This window comes from Convolutriloba macropyga, chromosome 5 (assembly GCF_964194025.1).
Source record: "Convolutriloba macropyga chromosome 5, txConMacr16.3, whole genome shotgun sequence".
NCBI lineage: Eukaryota > Metazoa > Xenacoelomorpha > Acoela > Convolutidae > Convolutriloba > Convolutriloba macropyga.
In genome coordinates this window covers 54837728-54858104 of record NC_134472.1, presented here as the reverse complement: position 1 = coordinate 54858104, position 20377 = coordinate 54837728, and the positions used below count along the sequence as shown (strand labels likewise).

The window sequence follows — 20377 nt, the reverse complement described above, 5'->3', positions numbered from 1 at the left end:
AAATAATAATTAATTATTGCATTATAGTTGAGATTTTTGCTATCAGATTTAGTTGTAATATTTGATATAGGTGTGTTACATTTTCTACCGAAGTGTGCCTCAAATGGTGTGATTGTTATTGTTTTTTGTTTTGATATTCTTAGTCGTTGTATTATTGCTTTCAGTGAATTTTCTAAATTAAATTTTTTATTTAATTGTGATTTCATGCAAGATAATTGTCGTTTAATTGTTTGAATGATACGTTCTACTAATCCGATTGCTCTATGGTCATTTGCTGGTGCATATATAGGTGTAATATTATTTTCTGTACAAAATGTCTCAAACTTTTTTCCTGTGAAACATCTAGCTTGATCTAATCTAATAGTTCTAGGTACTCCGTGTTGATATATATAATTATTTAAGAATTTGATTACATTTGGACCTGATGCATTCTTTACTATTTCTGCTGTGGGGTATTTAGAATATCTATCTATACTTGTAATAAAATATTGTTCTATGCCTTTCTCATTTAAAATTGGACCACCAAAATCTAATTGTATTTCGTCATTTGGTTCACTACATTTAGGTAGAGGTGTCCATTTGCGGTGCGGAATCACTGATTTAAGATTCTTACCAATTTCCGTGCAAGCTTTGCACTCACTGGCCTTTGCCAGTATATCTCTGTGGATGTAGGGCCACCAGATATTATGGGCTAAAGAGAGCATAGCGAAACTGCCTGGATGTGTGGAATGAGTATCTTCCAACACCGCTTCCTTAATTGATTTTGGAATCGCAATTCTCTCATCTAAGCAGATACACCCGTGTTTCACGCTTAGATCTCTCCAATATGAGAAGAGATAAGGACTGATCTCTTGCAATCGTTCCGCATCATTTCTAATCACACAGTCACTCACTTCTTTCAGTATCGCGTCTTTTCCAGTCAGTATTGCTAGAAACTTCTTACTGAACACTTTATTGAGTGTCTCAGTAAACATTATGTCATCGGCCTCGTCTATCATACTACCAGTTGGGGTTTCTGTATGAGTTGTTGCATTGGATTCGGGTGTTGAGGGTGCCGTGTCGGAGAAAGTTACTCTCACCTTAGTAGGGTTCGATTTAGAGCGGGTTGCTTTGGCCTTTGACATCGTTTTGATAATATTTACTGAATTATTTGATATGGGAGGTTTATTTTGTTTATTCACAAAGTAGTGTTTCTTAGGCAGAATTTGGGCAAAAAGCGAGTGATTTTTTTGTAAGTGGTATTTATACTTGGGGATTTGTGTTTTCGCGCTTAATTTAGTGTTATTAGGTGTATTACTTGACTTATTACCATCAATGGGCTGCATTGGGGATAATTGTTCAGATTGTTTACATTCTTTACTGTCTAATATTTGCACCTTTTTTGCAGCGAATTTGTTAATGGAATGTGAATTATTTACTTTACGGTGATTTGGTACAAATTGTAATTTTGTAACTTTAGGTGGCATTTGCGACGCAAATGGATGTACAGAATACGGATTAATTTTAGAATTAGCATGTGTTAATTGCGGTGCGAATGGAGTTTTCAATGGTGAAACAGTTAATTGTGATGCAAATGCTTTCTTGCAATTAGGTGAATTATCACTTTGTGATATGGTTAATCGCGATGCGAATGGTCGTGTTACTTTTAGTGAAGGCAAATTTGACTTTAAAATGTTTCTAAATTTTTTAGTTGCTGTTTGTCTATTTGTAATTAGGTGTTTCATTGAATCACGGATTTTTGAAATTGTTGCTACAACAAACTGTTCGTCGTATGTAGATATCTTTTTAGCTCTGGCGAATGGGTTTCTGGAAATGTAGTCAACGAGTCCCATCTTTGCACCTGGCATATGCTCAATTGTACGGTAGCAATCTATCTATCCATCGAGACAGTCGACTATTGTATGACTTGTTTGATCGGTGTTCTTTAAGTATGGACAATAGAGCTCTATGATCTGTCACTACCGTAAAGTTTTTTCCGTATAAGTAGTATTTAAAATAATCAATTGACCAAACTATCCCCAATAGTTCCAATTCATTGACACTGTAGCGTTCTTCCGTTAAATTTAGAAATCGTGACGCGAAGGCTATTGGTTTCCAACCATCCGGTGTATTTTGTTCTAATGCTGCCCCCAATCCTGAAGGAGAAGCATCACATTTTACGCGAACGTCCAATTTAGGGTTGTAATGGCTATTTTCTGTACTATTTGCTATTTTTTCTTTAATCTGATTAAAATGTTTAGTGTGTTCGTCTGTCCAGATGAATTTTACTGATTTCTTTAAAAGTGGTCTAAGTGGATGACATAGTTGTGCTAGGTGTGGTATAAATTTGCCAATGTAATGTACTGACCCTAGAAATGATCTAAGACGTTTTAATGTTGTTGGTGGTGGTATTGTTAAGATTGCAGCTGTTTTGCTTTCTAAAGGTGATATTCCAGTCTGTGTAAATTTGTAACCGAGCCATTCTATTTCTTATTTAGCAAAATGACATTTCTGGAGGTTAATTCTCAAGTTATCGTCATCTAATTTCTTTAGACATTTGTGAACGTAGGCTAAATGGTCTGCTTCAGTGCCGGTACTAACGATTATGATATCGTCCAGGAAACAATATGTGTTTTGCAAGCCTATGAGTGTGTAATCCATAGCTTTTTGAAATTCTGCCGGCATATCTGTAAGTCCATAAAAACCAGTTTTGAATCTATATGTACCGGTAGATTCTCGACATATGATGTTAAAATTACAGTGTTTTGCTGTGTCGTGATGTAATTTTAGTTGACTATATGCATACTTTAGATCTAATGTGGTGAAATATGCTTGTTGACCGTTTTGTGTATCTGTAAGGTGTTGTGAGATGGTGTCAATTAACATTTCAATATTAGGAATTTGGTATTTATTTTTATGTATTGCTTTATTTAGTACTTTAGAATCTAAGGCTAATTTTATCGACTGATCTTTCTTCACTGTGATTACAATCGGGGAGATGAAATGTTCGTCAGAGCAACTAGATAGTTTTTCGATATGACCTTCAGTCTGTAATCTTTCTAATTCGTCTGATATTCTAGGTTGAAGACTTATCGGAAAACGTCGACCTTTTTGATGCTTTGCTGTGAACTTTTGATGAAACTTTGATTTTGCTACATGTGTTTTAGATAAGCCAATTCTTGATACTAGATGTGGAAATTGCGTCGCGATTGACTCTTTAATTTTACATAGAGAATTATTGATGTTATAAACACATTTACCAGTTTCTGGTTGTTGTTGAACAACTGCAAGTCCCAATGTAGTGAACATATCTCTTCCGATGATATTTTTGTGTCCATCATCTACCACAGTCAACATTGCTGATTTGTCTTGCCATTGATTGTAGATTACTGTGGTTTCCAAGTGCCCAATGACTTTAATCGGCTCATTTGAAAAAGTTTTCAAATTCCTTCTTTCAGTTGACTCGTCCATTTGGCTGATTTTGTAGATCGGATGATTTTATTCGCTAAACTTTTTGTGATGATACTGACAGCACTTCCAGAGTCAATCATAGCAGATGTTTTTATTTCCCCCATTTGCACTTCCACGTTCAATGGTTCCAATTGATGAACTGAATCCGAAGAAATCGCCGCCACATAGTCATCAGAATCACTATCGTAGTTTGAATCGTACACCTGTTCGTACAATTGTTGATAGCTCGTTATATAGTTTACGGATTCTTCATCATCACCTTTTTCCGGCGTCCGATCGATTTGGTTTACATTTGATTTTTGGGTTTTCTGAATTGGATTCTGTGACTTTTTTGGTTTGCGACATTTTCTGGCGAAATGACCCATAATACCACAGTTATGGCATTTCTTACCAATCGCTGGACAAATCTGCTTATGGTTGTGGCTCCAACGAAGACCACAATCCGTACAAACACTCGTATATTGATAATTTTGAGGGACAGTTGGGTAGCGTGTGAAGTCTCGTTTTGTTGAAGGTCCATTCGCGTTGCGATTGCGCACTGAGTTATTATTGATGAAATTCACAGAAGTATTACCTGACATCAAGTTTTGGTTAATTTTCTGCTGATTCTGCGCTCCCATTTCCATTTGTATGGCTATCTCCAATGCTTTCGGTGGTTCTACTGTTTCCTTCAACAACTCTTTCTGAGTCTCGTGATCAAGCATATTTAATATGAATGCATCACGAATTAGTGTAGTTTCTTCACCACCAAGATTGCAATTCTCCGCCAATTCTATGAGACGGCCGTAGAAACCTTCTACCGACTCTCCTTTTTTCTGCTTACACGAGTAGAAAACAAAGCGATCGTAAGTTATATTACGAACCTTTGTGAATGAGTCCTCCATTGCCCGCCACAAATCTTTAAAAGGTTGTTTCTCGATCTGAAAATGAGGGTATTTGCTCTTGAAGATCCGCCGTCCCTCTGTACCAATGCTCAGATATAGCAACGATATTGTGTTCTGTTCACAAATTCCCCACGGTTTGTCTCTACAGAGAATCCCGATTTCTTCAACCTTTGTGCAACGATTTTGCCAGTTTACTTTCAATTGCTGGTTTTGAACTTTACGATCTCTTTCCGTTGCCTGTGTGTGGTTTTCCACCTGTTCTTCTTAGGTAGGTTCAGGCGGGTAAGTCACTGTTGTTGGGGGATCATTCAACAGGGTGTCCAATTGTATCCCTTCCTTAGCAAGTAGAGCCAATTTCCATTGCTGCGTCCATTTGATCCACGTCAGAGGAGGTGTTACTGTCGGTTTCTCCCAAAATGCTTCTATATGAAGTGGTGTTTTCTTTGTGTCCGCTGCTGACTGCGCCATGTTATACTCATGCACAATGAGTATAGTCAATTGAATTGCAAATGGCCTCGCACAAGCTGAGATAGGCACTTGCGCCGCGAATGGCACGTTTAGTTGTTACTTTCAACTAGATACTTTCTAGATTGGGCAATCGCGGTGCGATTGACTCTAACTGAACTAATCAGGTCAAATGAGAAGCGTTTGCAAGAATTAAATTGAACTGAGTGTTAGCGCTGCAAATTGGAGAATGAAAGTTAATGATGATACAAATTATGAGAGAAAGTTTGTTCAGGTTTTAATCATACATAAAGGAAGCTAAGTTTGATTTGTTTACAACGTGAATGAATATATATCCGGTACAGACAGAATAAACAGATTAAACTGCTAAAAATGGGAGGAAGTATATAGCAACTGAACTTAAATGGCATTCGCCCTTCAAAAGAAACTTACAACAATGAATTAATTTAAAAAACGGATATGGATACATGAAGGGTATCCCTTGCCGTATGACAATTTTATCTGAAAAAATAGGAGATTGATTTGAAATCAATTTTTGACTGTCAATAGCATAGAAATAATATCAAAACAAGGCGAAAGTTTGGCAAACATTTTGAGAAAAACGCCGCATTACAATACAAAAATTTTCTGATTTATATAACTTTACAGCTAGCAGAAACTGATCAAGATTAAAAAATATTCCAATTTTTACCGGAAAAACTGATTTGACCGAATGTTAATATTTGAGAAAAATGATGAGTTTTGGATACTTAACGAGTTATATATCCGAAAAACCTTTGTATCAATTAAAAACTTTAGATAGTTTCTTAAGACCACAAAACTACATGAAACTGAACTCAGAATTCCTATTTAAAAAAATTTACGTCAACTTTTTATACTTTATTAGACATTCCATTAAATAGACGTAGTCATAAGACCACAAAACTACATGAAACTGAACTCAGAATTCCTATTTAAAAAAATTTACGTCAACTTTTTATCAGCACCATGCAAACCACGAGCTTTTCTCAAAATACCAAATATTCAATCATTGGACCTTATATGAATAAAATAAAATCTTCGAATTCTTTTTGATTACGAAAGTCAACGATTTGATCACAACTGGCCATGGTATCATTGCACGGCTGTTGTAAAACAAACTCGATCCAAAAGTTGGCGCTAGTGTTATTTGGCAAACGACATTTTTAATATATCAAAAACAAACTGCATTTTTTTAAATAAATATCGGCTTAAGATATCGAAAGACCGGACATTTGTTATTTCCGGAAAAAATTCATTGGAATCGGATGTACAATAGCCCATATTCGAGAAAAGAAAGTTTAATTTAGCAGTTTTTTTTGCACTTCGTGAAATTTGCCAAATGGATATATTTGGTGCCATTTTTTTCGAAAATAAAGAAACGATGATTTTTTTGATAATTTAGCTGAAAATATTGCCAAAACTGATAGTTGAATCATTTCACCAACTCTTACTATCTTCAAACGGAAACCAGTGAAAATATTGTTAAAAATTTTATAAGAGTTTAGCAAATCTTGATCAAATTTTAAGCAAACTTTACGAAAAAAGTGAACAAAACAACGGAAATTTTGCAACCGTTCACAAATCTGCAAGTCTCCGCAGCTCGTCGGAAAAAACTAAAATAAAAAAAAATCCTTTCAATTTGAATATCCACGCTAAACAAATTTTCTAATGATACCACTCACAATCCTGTACAATGAATATATCGATCGGCGAAATTTGTTTGAACAAAAAAAAACAGTTGTGCATATAGTCCCCCCTAAAGTGCATGGGAACAATAAGTATTTATCGGAGCCCCGTGCCGTCCGTTTTTCTCTTCAGAACAAACGAAAATTGTCCAAAAACGTTTGAATGAAAATGGACTGTGATGATCTTTTGCGTGTGAGCAAGTGTTTCCAAACTAATCTAGGGTGTCAATTTTTGAATCTGCATCCGAATTAGGAGAACTGTTCATGAGCATAGGCGGCGCTTGTATACCCTAGTTGACCTTAAATTGTTATTTTGACAAATCGTACATCATAACCCTATATCTCGTAATGGTGGAAGTTTTCGTAGAACCTCAAGCACAAAGATTTCTCAAATAAGGAAGACGTTATTTTCCAATTTTATTCACTAAGGTAGAGGCGTTTAAAATCAGACTAGCCCCAACTCGAACAGAACCTAAACTAAAACAATCCGAACAAAATTGTTTTCTGTCCATTAATTCTTTTTAATTATACTTCAGAAGAATTTTTTTTTCAATATATGAGATATGAATTGATTTCATTTTTTTGCGATGATGAGTGGAAAAATCTTTCAAAATTGCCAATGAAAACAATTGTTGTTCCCAAAAAACGGTAATTTTATACTTTTTGTCGCATAGCTGCTAGCGTTTACTTTTGAGAAACTATTTTTTTAACTTTCTTTGAACTTCTGTTTATCTTTATTTTGACAGCAAAGTGATAAACGGTTCAAATGCAAATGTGGCATGTCATAACTGAAAATAGTCCACTTCCATCCAAAGATATTAAATTCTTAGCCTGAAGATTTATACTACTAAATTGATTCCAGTATTGGTTTAGTCCTAAAAATATTGGCGCCAGTTATTTATATACTTAAACTTCTTTCATTGTTTAGTAGCATGCTTTATAAACATCCCATAACTTGGTGTCGGTTTGCTGGTTAATAAAACAATGGTAAACAGCAAATTAAGAGTAACTCATGTTCTTTTCTTTTTAAATTTTAGCCAATTCTAGACCGCCCGCGCAGTACTTCAACCCCTATGCGGGCCCAATCCGACCCGGGTTCGAAACCCGCGGGTAATGTGCCAAAAGCTAACCATGCAAAAAATGGAAAGCTAGATCCCACTCAGAATTCGAGTGTTGTTATCATAGAATCAATTGAAGAAACTGAAGAAAAAGAAGAAACGACTACTCGAAAAGACGAGCCGAGTTCATCGGTTCTATTTATTGATATTCCCGGAATATCATCGTCGTTTCTGGGAACAACAACTACCGTACGTATGTCATAAGTAGTGAGAAAAGGTTTTAGTTCTGAAATACAGTTTAGTTCTGCGAGTTTTAACGTTCGATGTGGTGTCGGGCCACTAAATTTCCGCAATTGTAAATTGAAGAATGTTACTTTATGCTAAAATGTGCTAATATGCTAAATCCCATATTTTGGTTGAAATATTGTGAGTTTGAAAAAAAAGACAAAGAACTGTCTTCGGTTTTGGTCGACCTTTTTCTGTCACTATGGATACCCTTTGGCCTTTGAAAAGTCACCCTCTTGCGGGTATATGTTACGATTTGTATGATGAATAGCATGGCCAACATAACCAAAATATGTGAAAGATTAACAGAAAATCAACTCGGCAAAACTGATGAAATTGGTGATCAGATTGTGTGAAAACACAAACAGTAATGCTCAGCTGTTTATTAACGACGAAAAGATAAACTTCTTTAAGAATCTGCGCATCATTATAACCACGAAAATTGGTTGAATTTGAATACGGAGAAATCTAAATTTACAGGAAATTGTTTTAATTTCAGTGTGAGCTTTTATATTTAATATTTTATCGGGTTTCGGAATGAGGGCTTTATGTCGTACTTCACCCTGTTAGTGTGATGGTTAAACCTCTGTTCTGGTATTGTTAATGTCTGAATTCTAACATTAGTCTTAGTGGCATGATTATATCAGAAAATTTTAATTTAATCCGGCTAAATTTATGTTGATTTTAACGTCACAAATGATTTGCATAGTTTATGCTGATCTGTTTTTCTGTTTCAGTTTATGGGTGCAGGGTCTAGACCAGATTTGCCACAGGTTAGCTCAGTTTGCTTATTCTCAGAACTCCACAAATTAAGTTTAATGTTAGGAAGAACGCTCTATCAAAAATGACTCCAAAAGTTCACTTAGCATCAAACCAGCATTTTCTGGAATCCACCGGCCAGTCATGAAAGGTTTTCGTAATTGGGCAACAATCATGAAGAAAACATTATTGCAGTCCTTCTCTAAGAATATAAAAAACCAGCAGTTGAGATAAAAATGAAATTTGTAATACCCAGACGCTACAATAATAGAAACTTGCAATTAACAATTCAATAAACTAAGTAAATATAACAGGACGAATCTTAAAATACAATCAAAGAATTGAATGGAAAGCTGATAGTTAATTACTGGATCATCAAACAAATTGAACACGATGAACCAAATAGACAAACAGTTTCAAAAATTGAGGGAAAATAGCATCTAAATTGTAGATAGTTTTGGGACCAAAGTGTTGAATACCGGCGTTTTCAATTAAAGTGGCAGAAAATAAAAACACACATTAACATCAAACTAAAACCTGCGTTTCACATATAACAAGCTCATAGAAGCAGGCCAAAGGACAAAAAAATTGAAGAAGAAAATAGAATTTAATTAAAAAGGAGTACTACAGATTCATTTCACCAGAATAAAAACTTTGATAATAAAATTTAAACATGACAGAGAAAACAAGCTCAAGAAGTGTTCCATTGACAACCTCAGTTCTGGGAGAAATATTAAGAATGCTGTTAAATCTACAAACAACTAAACTAGCAGCAATCTGATTGCACAAACAACAGAATAGTAAAAACAAATTTATGCAAAACACACGCCAAATTTTAAAATATAGTTTCTACAGTTCATGAAGCTGATACACTCAACAAAGTTTGGCCACTAAACCTAACCCATTGACCGAGGCCACTAAACCTAACTAAACCTACCTTAGTTGCACTAAACCTCGTGTGTTTTGCATAAATTTGTTTTTACTATTCTGTTGTTTGTGCAACTAAGTTAGGTTTAGTTAGGTTTAGTGGCCTCGGTCAATGGGTTAGGTTTAGTGGCCAAACTTTAGTGCCACTAAACCTAACCCATTGACCGAGGCGTAAAATGTCCTCATATCCAACAATGCTTCAATAACCCTAACCGAAAAAAAACCTTAAAAACAAAAACTATATAAAATATTTTCTTCACAAATTTTGTAGGTCAAAAAGGCAATACCATTACCTCTACCTCAAAAAAGGAGTTGAAAAAAAATTATCGCTCATAGAAGATAGATATGAACTGTGATTAAAGTCAATTGAAAATCCGTTTACCAAAAGCTTAGAAAAAGGGTTAAAAACGTAAATAACTTCACAATTTTGGGCACTAAAACTCAAAAAAAACTTTATCGCCTTAAACTTAGGCCCTCTCTTCGATTTTAGCGTACTAGGCATTTGAAAGACTCTAGAAAGAGTTCTAATGTCTGCTGGATTTTGGCTCTAAAACTGAAAACACAGCAGGATGTCCTGAATTACAATCCAGGGAGTTGAATAAAAACTTTAAAAACTGCTGTCCATGAAAAGCAGATCAATTGAATAATGCCAGCCAAAAAGACAGACATCAGAAGTAGAGAATGGGAAATAATCAAACAAATTTGATAAGAATATTATCATTGCTAATGCCCTTAAAGCCCTTTGCTTTACCCTGAACGTCAAAAGTTATCAGTTTAAGCATACTCAGTAACCCGCAACACCCAATAACCCAAGCACAAGCTTTGAAAGGTTTAATAACCAAAATGACTGAAAGAAAATGGCAAAATCTTAAAAAGTTTCTTATTTTTGCAACGTTAAAATATTCCAAAGAACTCCACTTCTCTGGTTTTCGTCCAGTAGCTCATCTGCCAAACTATAAAAAAGTCGCATTGGCCTCTTACTTTCCATAAACTGGGAAGATAACAAAATTTCAACACTTAGCAAAACTTGCTTTGAATTGCTCTATGAACATTATTAGTAAATTTTAAATATCGTTATATTAATATCTTTAAACCAATTCAATGTCTCCAGAGACCCAATTTAAAGCCTTAGAATTTTTTATTGGCTCATAAAAATTGATCAATAAGGAACATGACAAAAATTTTTCTTAAAAAAATGTAAAACATTTCAAATTCTATCAAAAAACGTCCAAAATTGATGCGATAATATAAATTTGAAATCCGTTTCAAGGCTCCCAGCAACTAAGCAGTAAGGTACTATAACACAATAGATGAGTTAACCTAGATGTTGAGGCCAGAAAAATTAAATAAAAGACAGAACCTCCCATAATACTTAATAAAAAAGGCAAATTTTTACAAAAATTTGCTAAATTTCGTAATATTATAACCTCTAAGAAAAAAAAACTTTTCCATTGCCACTAACATCTATGCGGAATTTTATCTGACCCAAGGGGAGGTTCTCTGACCCCTTAGGTTGGAAAACTTGAAAAATGACAAACTTTTTCAAAAAACAATAATATCAGTTTTCTTGGTTGTTTGCAGTACCAATGCATATAGCTCATTAAAGGGTTATAAAGAGTAATTTCATCTTACAAAAGACATTTATCATCCTTTACGAACACCAATTCTAGACTAAATAAACAAAAGCTCGAAAAATGCAAAAACTGAAACAATTTGAGCTCAGAACGCTCAAAATGACATTTTAACCTTGAATTAAGGCCTTCCCAGCTGCTAAACCGCTCTAAGCACTTGGAGAACCACTACATCTGTTTTCGGGTTTTTAGTGAAACTTAATGCCCGTGGTGTTTTTTTCTGTTTACCCAGTTTTTAAATTTTAAAGATTTTTTCAATGACTTATCTTTCAAAAATGTGTTAACAGGTAAAACCCCCCAAGCATTAAGTTTCACTAGAAACCCGAAGATAGATTGAAACCCGATGTGGGAAACTATCTTACAAAAGAATCCCCGGAAACCTCGAGAAGCACCACAGTGACCAACCTCACTGAACTAAAGCGAATTCTTCAATATTACGTTTAGCTTTTAACAACAACAACAGAAATATTTCGTGAAAACTGACTGACAAAAAGTGAAATAGCCCCTGATGAAGTTTAATTTTAGTTGTGACTCCGAAAAATGCAGACAGAGGGACTTTTTTATACAAGTATTTTGCAACAAAATATTATCAGTTGACGATCAGCTTCAGAATGAAGTTGATAAAGAGAAAACCGAGGAAAGGCAAAATGGATGACGGCGGATGAAGCCGAAAAATAATATTCTCCTTAAAATTCTCTGAACAAAACTTTACAAAATGGTAAAACGCAACTTTCGAAACCTTATTCTTAAAAATTCGTGGGTCGAGAAAAAATTACAACAAGAACTGGAAAATGAGAAGGATTAGGTAAAAACCTTAGAAAACATTTTTTTAAAAATGACAACTAGTTGGTCAGCTTTTTTCATTTTCCTTCGACGAAAAATTTAAATCAAATTGAAAGGCGAATAAAACTACTAAAACAACTAATCCTAGACAAGGCCAGTTGTTAAAAACAGCTAAAATTTAAATCTTAAAGCGTAATATTTACTTCTGATGGTCAATAAAAATTTTCAGATACGCTTTTTTAAGGTAAGGTAATTGAAAGAAACATATTTGTCTGAAAAATTAGGATGTAAAACTGAAAATCTGTTTCGAAAATGACGCATGTGATAAAATTTCTGCTCGCTTTGCGAAAAATGTTTCACGCTTACTGTTCTGGCTCGCACTCAAAAACGAGTCATGAGCAAAAAATCACTCTCTCTTCTCTTTGCACTCGAAATTTTTCTGCCATTTGAACTAAAGACCTTTTTTTACGTGCGGCATTGACTTTTAGATCCTGTTTAAGGTACAATGAAAAAAATTATCGATCAAAAACAAATACGCTTCCCTAATACTCCTCTTCGAGTCGGAAAAATGGCATAGCCCCAATTCAAGGATTTTTAAAAACAATTTATCTTTTTTTACTAACAAATCAGGCATTCAATCTGCAAGTTTCTACAATTTCGTCATCTTTGAACTAACATTTTAAAATTCGAGAAGCTAACCAAACCGTTCCGGACCTCGTTACTTATCAACTTACCAAAACTTGCATCGGAAAAATCTTATTGAGTTCTATGCATGTTATTAGAATGTAGTCTTTTAGTTACAGCAAGAGCAGGATTCCCATTAAAATGACAAAACTTTCGAGAAAAAAAATGACTCGAAAGAAAACCAAAAAACGTTTTTCCTCGAAAATTAAGTTTTTTTTTCAAAATTAAAACGCTTTATCTTCAAAGTTCTTCTTTTTCAAAAGCCACAGGAAAACGTAAGCTCCTATCTTCCAATCTCTAATTTTATTTTCAATCGTTCACAATTGTTTGTTTAGAAAAGCCAATGAATTACCCTTAATTTTACCTTTAGATCCTCAAAACAAAACTAGGAGTTAAAAATGCGTTAATTCCTGTTCAGAGCTTTAAACGAGAAATTAGCGTCCTACTGCTGATGAGTTAACCAGGACATATCTCTTTAAGTTTTCTAATTGACTATCGAAACGATTTTTTAATTTCAGAAATGATAAAACAAGGGCGCAAAGAATGAATTTAAAAAAAAAACATTTCTAAGATGAGGTCAAATTGGATTAGTGGTTTATGAACTCGCAGAACTACAAAGTATCGTTGTCTGATTTATCTCTGACTTTGAAAGTGCAATATTATTATTTACTACAACTGACGAAATTAAACTTGAGAAAACGCAACACAACAACTTGCATGTTCTTGAGAAATGTTTAAAGATTCATAACTTTTTTAATATTTAATCATATGTGAAAAGCTCCAATTCTTTTTTAAAACGTTTCGTGGCTTCTATAGGCTGAAGTGAGTGAAGCCAACATCGAATAAAGGAAACTATACTAATAAATATACTAGAAACAAAATGGACAGACTATTTTTATTTTCATCACTGGTGTAGAAAAAAGATTCTCCTGAACGTTGTTCCCGCCTTAAAAACCATTTTTTTCTGATTGAGTCTTTATTGACCAGATTTTTAATAATCCAAAATATTTGAACTATTAAGATCTTAAACGTAATTCATTGAAATAATTAAAAATTGAAATAAAATGTAATTTGTTTGAAAATATAAAAGCTGAGCACATTTTCTTACCACTGAAAACCTTTTCATGAAAAGCTGGACGAAAAACTAGGCAATTCAACCTGGGACGATTGAGTTCGAATTGTCCCCGTGTCCTTTTAATGATGTGGTTAATGTGATAATTTTTGAACTGCAGCCGAAAGTGATCAAGGACGACACTCTGGATTGGTGGACCAAGTACTATGCCTCTCACCTGAGTGACCCAAAGATGCAGGAGAAGGCCGAGGAATATATCCAAAAGGGAGGAGATACTCTGCAGGTTAGCAATCATAGATGACGTCACACACTGACAAAATAATGCATTTCTTGATATTCAACCTAGATGTCACAATAATTTAATTTTAATTCTTCGTTTCTAAGAGGATTATTATGAGCAACATTTACTATAGGAGAAGATTAAGGTACACCGGTATGCGGTATCAGCACTTTTTTCAGCACATAATTATTCAAGAAAAGTGCCGAATGAGATCAAGAAAGGTTCAAAATTGTAGAAATGGTTGAAATGCGTTGAGAAGAGGTGAAACATGAAAATTTCCGCGATCTCAGGCAGCTCTTGCAATTTATGTTATTTCACAAGATTCATGTAAAATCATGCAAGCTAGGGGTGTTTCTTAAGTAATTTTTGAAAATTTTCTCGAACCTGAAAAGTGTATGCATGCTATAGTGAACCAATGAGATTATTAAACTGATGTAGATTCTGGAGAATGAGCTGGACGAGGTGCCTGGAATGGATGGTCTGCAGGACTTCCTGAGGACTTTCACTCTTGACCAGGGCAAGAAGTCCACAGACGAGGATGGAGACTACATGGGCGAGTTCAAGGTACGCAGTTTGTCTAACTACTATATGCAGATAACTGAAGTGAACTAAATCTTAAATGATCTGGATAATTTTCCGTACCGACTGAAAATCAACAATATAGAGTTTGGAAAACATAACTTCCATGAAATATGATTTGCACTAAGATTTTATACAGTCATATCTCCTCGAGTACTAGTTAAGTTTGCTGAGGACGGATGCAAATTTTGAGGGACGCATTTCGTGCGCTGCCAAAGCTGTTGTTCCATTTCAACAGTTTCGTTTTGCGCAGGGATAGTATTTGAAGAATATTTTTCGATACTTTCGAATTCAATCGATATTAAAGAAGGTACGCCTCGCATTTCTTGTCTGTAGGGTGCCCTGGTGATCTACCCCCTGCCATCAGACAGAAGTGCCCCTCAGCCCAAGAAATTCTTCAGCCAGGTACCCACTGGTGACCCCAAGGAGGTGGTGGTCCGGGTATACATCATCAAGGCTACCGGACTTCAACCCATGGATGACAATGGAAAGGTAAGGATAATTTTATAACTTGATTTTGATGTTGTTGATTGATGTACCTTGCAGGTAATCAGTGTTTGACTTTCACTACCTTATGCAAGTTTTGCTACTCTGTAATATTTTAACTCTGAACTGTACACAGTTTACATGTCTAACTGCACAATTAAAATTGTACAAAAATGCACAATTTCTGAATGCTTCAACAAATCACTTCACGCTTGCATTGATCATTTTGAGAGTTTAAAGCATATATTTAGTATCGCACGTTATGGGGTTATTAATCTTGTTGTATTTTCAGCTTTGAATTTCGCTTAAATGCTCGCTTATTGTAACTTGTTTGTTAACTTTTGCAGACCGTAAGTAAAATAGTCTTGTGACGTAGAGTGGTGATAGTGGTAGTGAATTAATGTCATTCATAAGCTGTCACGTGGAAAAATTATGTACGGTTCTTCACTAAATTAAATTTCATTTATCTCAGCATTACGATTAAACTAACCTGGTTGAGGTATACATTATAAAATTCTTATTTTTCGCTAATTGATCACGTCACTGAGAATCTCAAAATTTATATTTGCAAAAAAAAAACATTTATAATATAATTCGCCTCGAATAAAAAGTGTTAATGTCAAACTATTGCATGTTTTCAGATACCGGTGACAAAGAATGAAACAACTTGCATTTTAACCGTTTAAGTGTTGACATCTATCTTTACTTTGAAGACGAAAAATGGTTTTTACTAGTCTGTTTTTAATGAGTTGGTATAACTGGCAGCTTAAATAACTTGTGGGACCACAAAACGTAAACTTAATGATAACTTATCACAATCCCTTTATAGAGAAGAACATTAGTTTAAATTTTGTACGAGCATTGAGTACGCCCCGACCGGACTGTACGAACAATATTAATGATGGGAATTAAAATATCCAACTCTTTAGAGATTAATCAGCTCAATAAGTTTGAGCTTTTTGTATAAAATCAAAAATCAAAAATCTAATCTCAAAAATATATGAAAACAGGGAGGCTCGGTAATGTGCGTTCGCACAATAAGTTCCGACCCGCTCATCTACACTTAATTGTCTACCAAATGAGGAAGAGATAAACAAAATTGACATATCAACATATCGTTCAACAAACTACTAACAGAATAAAACAATCTACTCTAGAGGGTCTATGAGACCTGTGGCTACCAGAAAAAAAAGACGACAATAAAAATCAAATAGTTACAAATATTAATTACGACCAAAACTCCTTGTCCATAATTTGAGAACGACTAATAACCAAATCAAAAGGGCATCAGATAAAATTTATACAAAGAAGATTAACCGGTATTTTTTGGAACAAAAGATGGGACCTTTCCTTAATGAGACTTGGCAACAAGCCGACTAGAAATGAGCAAAAGCGGCAAAAGTTTACTAAAACATTGCTTTTTAAAAAAAGTGTTAATTTCGAACTGATTAGAAACATTACGCATCAAATGAAATCATTGAGAGAGAGTTTTATACCTCAATAGAGATTGACTGAGGCCTTTCATTATCCAGGATATGTCATACGACTACAAAAGGTACGACAAATACAGGAAAAATTTGCACGAAAAATTATGCTCGAAAATGATGTCCCCCTAATCAATTAAATATTAGGGTGATCACTAAAAACAATAAAAAACTTCGTTTGCATTTTTTGCAGGTGAAGATACTTGTAAGTCAAATGCTGCCCATTATTGTGATATTGTGAAAAGAAAACAAACCAACAAAAAATGGACAAATTTGCAAAAATCACGAAAATTGGTTTTATGAAAACTGGTTGTTCGAAGACGAATTGCTATTTGAGGGCTTTTCGTTATGAAAAGATCCGTTATGAAGAGCAAATTGTATTTTAAAAGATAAATGATGTGAATTTTTTATAGAGATGCGTGGCTACAATTTAACAGAAATGAAATTGGCAGATCTCAAAATCTATCTCTTTTTTCATTAAAAACAAATATTTCCAAAATTCATAGCCAACAAAAGCTGTCGACTAAAAGAGTAGACAGTTTGTCTTGCAGCTACTTGGAAAACTAATTGAGACTGTTATTAATGAAACTAAATCATATGACTGTAAAAAATTAAATACAAGCTGAACTAATAAGTTTCAAAAACAAATTTACAAAACCACAGTTTTGAAGTCATTAAATTTATAAGATATTAACCGCGAGAATATAAAATCTTCATATGCCTCTTCTTTGATCATCATAACATCTTTTTGTATAACGACTATCGCAAAATGACAAAATGAACCATACAAACTGAAAAGTTTCTGAACGTTACAAAATTCTGCGGAAACAAATTTTCTAAGCCCAGAGGACATCATTTAAAAAGCATAAGCAACAGAAAATTTTTTGTTTGATTCAACAAAACATTTTAAAAAAGCTCTAAAAAAGGAGGCTATTTTACGAAAATGATACAGCGTTATAATATACGAAAACAAAAACGCAAACCAGAACAATAAGGGTTAAGTTGAAGAATACTATTATTCTTTTTTTAGAAACTTAATTCGAAAGTCAAAACGGCCATTAGTTATTTACCAAAATCAGTTATTTAGGTTCAATTGTTTGTCTATACTTGGCCACTGAGACCTTTAGTTGCACAATATATGGCATATGACAACAAAAATTAACAACAAATAAAGGGGAAAAATAAAAACTCTACCAATTTCTCCAAGAGAACGGTGTCGCAGCCCTTCAAACCACTTGCACCTCTTGAAGATGAAATTTAGATCTTTGAATGGTCAAATTTAAAAATCAGACTGCCAAAAGAACAACAATTGAAGGCAAAAGACAAGAATTCAGTTAAATTTTACTAAAATTGTTCCTCAAAGCAATAAAAACCCTTTGGTTCTCTGAACACAAACTGTATCTACATTCGGCCTCAAATTTACGTAAATTGGAGCTGTCATTAATGAAGCCGTGAAAAAAAACATTGTCAGTATTTAAAATTAAAAGAACAAAAGCAAAACATTTTGAAAAAAGGCAGCATCAAAATAAAAATTAAAAAGTCTTTGATTCTAAGAGTCCATGATATTATCGAACCTCTCCCCGATTTTGTCGCGCGCCCAGCAAACCGACCAAGTGTTTCAAATATTTGAGAATTTGACCAATTGTTGAGTGTAATTCTTCAAATTTTGAAAAAAAAAAAGATGCCTTTTTTATAATTATCGAGTTGAATCTGCAAAAAACGGCAAAGTTTTAATTCCAGAAGACTTTCATATGGCGCCTAATTGCAACTAGCGCTCTTTTCAGGGAGTCTGTGTTAAAGTTTTTAGGTCACTAAGTCTGGCAAACTTTAACAAAGTGGACCAAAAAAGCATATTTTGTGCCATTTTTGATGAAAAAAGTTTGAATTTTGATAATTTTTATTAATAATTTTAGCCAAAAAACTGCAATCAAACAATTCAGCAACGCTCTTCTATCTCTAAAGGTAACAACAACACTCCGCCGTTAAAAATTTTGACTTGTTTTGAATTATATTAACGAAATTTTGCCAAATTTTAGCAAAGCTGGACGGGCTTTTTAATGATACCACTCACAATTCTCTACGATAAATATATCGGTCAGCCAAATTTGACTGAACAAAAAACCCAGTTGAGTATATAGTTCCTCCCTCCCCACTAAAGTGGGGGTCGGAACAATTATATCTGAAGGAAATTGCGATGGCCGGAAAAAAAATTACAAGAGAGAATTTGCCCCAAAATTTTTATGTTATGTTCACACGCTGTCTGAATACTTAGGAGAAATACATTCTGCGGATTCGGCTTAGTTTATAATTTCGTCAAATTTTTAGCGAGGTTTGGGTCGAATAATTACCTGGTTTTCAAAGCCTTTGAACTCATATTACTAAATACACTAAAAAGTATTTGAATGTTTTATTGGCAATATGAAATTCCATGTAATTAAATCTCTTAATTACGTGTTTCGTGAAAATTTTGTTTCCAAACGATTGGTTATGTTGATAACACTTTGACCAATTTCAGGTAAAGGATAATTGAAAGCCTCGAAAGTTTTGAAAAATAAAGTTTTGTACATCGTTATTTCAAAAAATTTATTAGGTAAATAGCTATTACCTGCCGTCCAAATCAACCAAGAAACAGTTTTGGTCAATATTTGAATAAAAATTAATATAAAAATCAATAGAAATAAGTAAAAACAAATATTTTAAAAAAGACCAAAAATTTGAAAAGCTGATCGAAATTTCTTTCACGATTAAATCAGAATAGGTTTGAAAATAGCTCAAAGTACAAGTCCATAGAGAAATATGAATCTCAATTGAAGTTTTCCCAGACAAAACTCTACTATTTGACACGCATTAAGAAGTCTGTACGACTAGCTCGTCGCTCATTTTTTGTTCAAACCCTCTCCGTTTTATCATTTTTTAAGGTTTTGCGACTGGTCTCGAAAAATATAGATAATTATGACATCTTACTGATTCGTTTAATACAGTTTACTAGTTTATCATTCAGGGCATTTGACAACACTGGTAATTTTAGATATCATTGGATGTGGTTTTGTCTTGTGATGTTGGTGTCCTCTGTGAACTTTGATCACGTATTCTGTTTTGCACTTCTTTTGTCTTGTGTTTGAATTTAAAGCACCCGTACCGAGTTGAGATAACAACGGTCTGAAGTCTCACCAAATGCAAATCTTCATTTTAAATAAGTACTGATTCATTTTAACCAATTTCCTGTGAGTCATCTTCATCATAACATGGACAGGACGTGACAGATTTTGGGGTCAAGAGTCATACAGTATCATAATATACGGTTTAGAATTATACGGATATTTACGCAGCTCCTGATGCTGAATTAGACTGCCCGTGTTGATTTTTTTTGGCAACCGTATCCTCAAACCCTTACACCAGATAACAGCATCTGCAACTGTTTACAAGGCTCTTCGGCCTGCATTGAGATTTTTCCATGTTCAGGTTTATAGATTCCCACTCAGCTAAAAAATCGTTTAAGATTTAACGCTTGGTACGGGTGGTCAATTTTCTTCTAGCTACTTGGCTGTTTTCATGTTTTTGTTGCTGTTGTGACTAATTATTTTGTTCAGGCGGATCCCTACATCAAAATAGAATGTGGCAAACAGGAAGTGAATGACGTAGACAACTATGTCCCCAACACCTTAGACCCTGGCTTCGGTCGCATGTTCGAACTGACTGTGACTTTGCCTGTTGAGAAGGATCTCAAAATTAGCATTTGGGACTGGGACGCAATTGGAGCTAATGACCTGATTGGTGAAACTCTTATTGATTTGGAGGATCGATACTTATCCAAACATAGAGCACTGTGCGGCATACCAAGTAG

At 34.3% G+C, this 20377-nt stretch overlaps 1 protein-coding gene across 1 annotated transcript in view; it reads left to right on the top strand.

Moving 5' to 3' along the window:
* LOC142339479 (myoferlin-like) overlaps positions 1-20377 on the top strand; it is a 120327-nt gene that overhangs the window by 80880 nt on the left and 19070 nt on the right. The window contains exons 35-40 of the mRNA XM_075389523.1: positions 7543-7812; positions 8586-8621; positions 13865-13987; positions 14423-14548; positions 14900-15055; positions 20124-20373. Of these exons, the coding sequence (XP_075245638.1) occupies positions 7543-7812; positions 8586-8621; positions 13865-13987; positions 14423-14548; positions 14900-15055; positions 20124-20373 (961 nt within the window). The remainder of the gene's footprint in view (positions 1-7542; positions 7813-8585; positions 8622-13864; positions 13988-14422; positions 14549-14899; positions 15056-20123; positions 20374-20377) is intronic.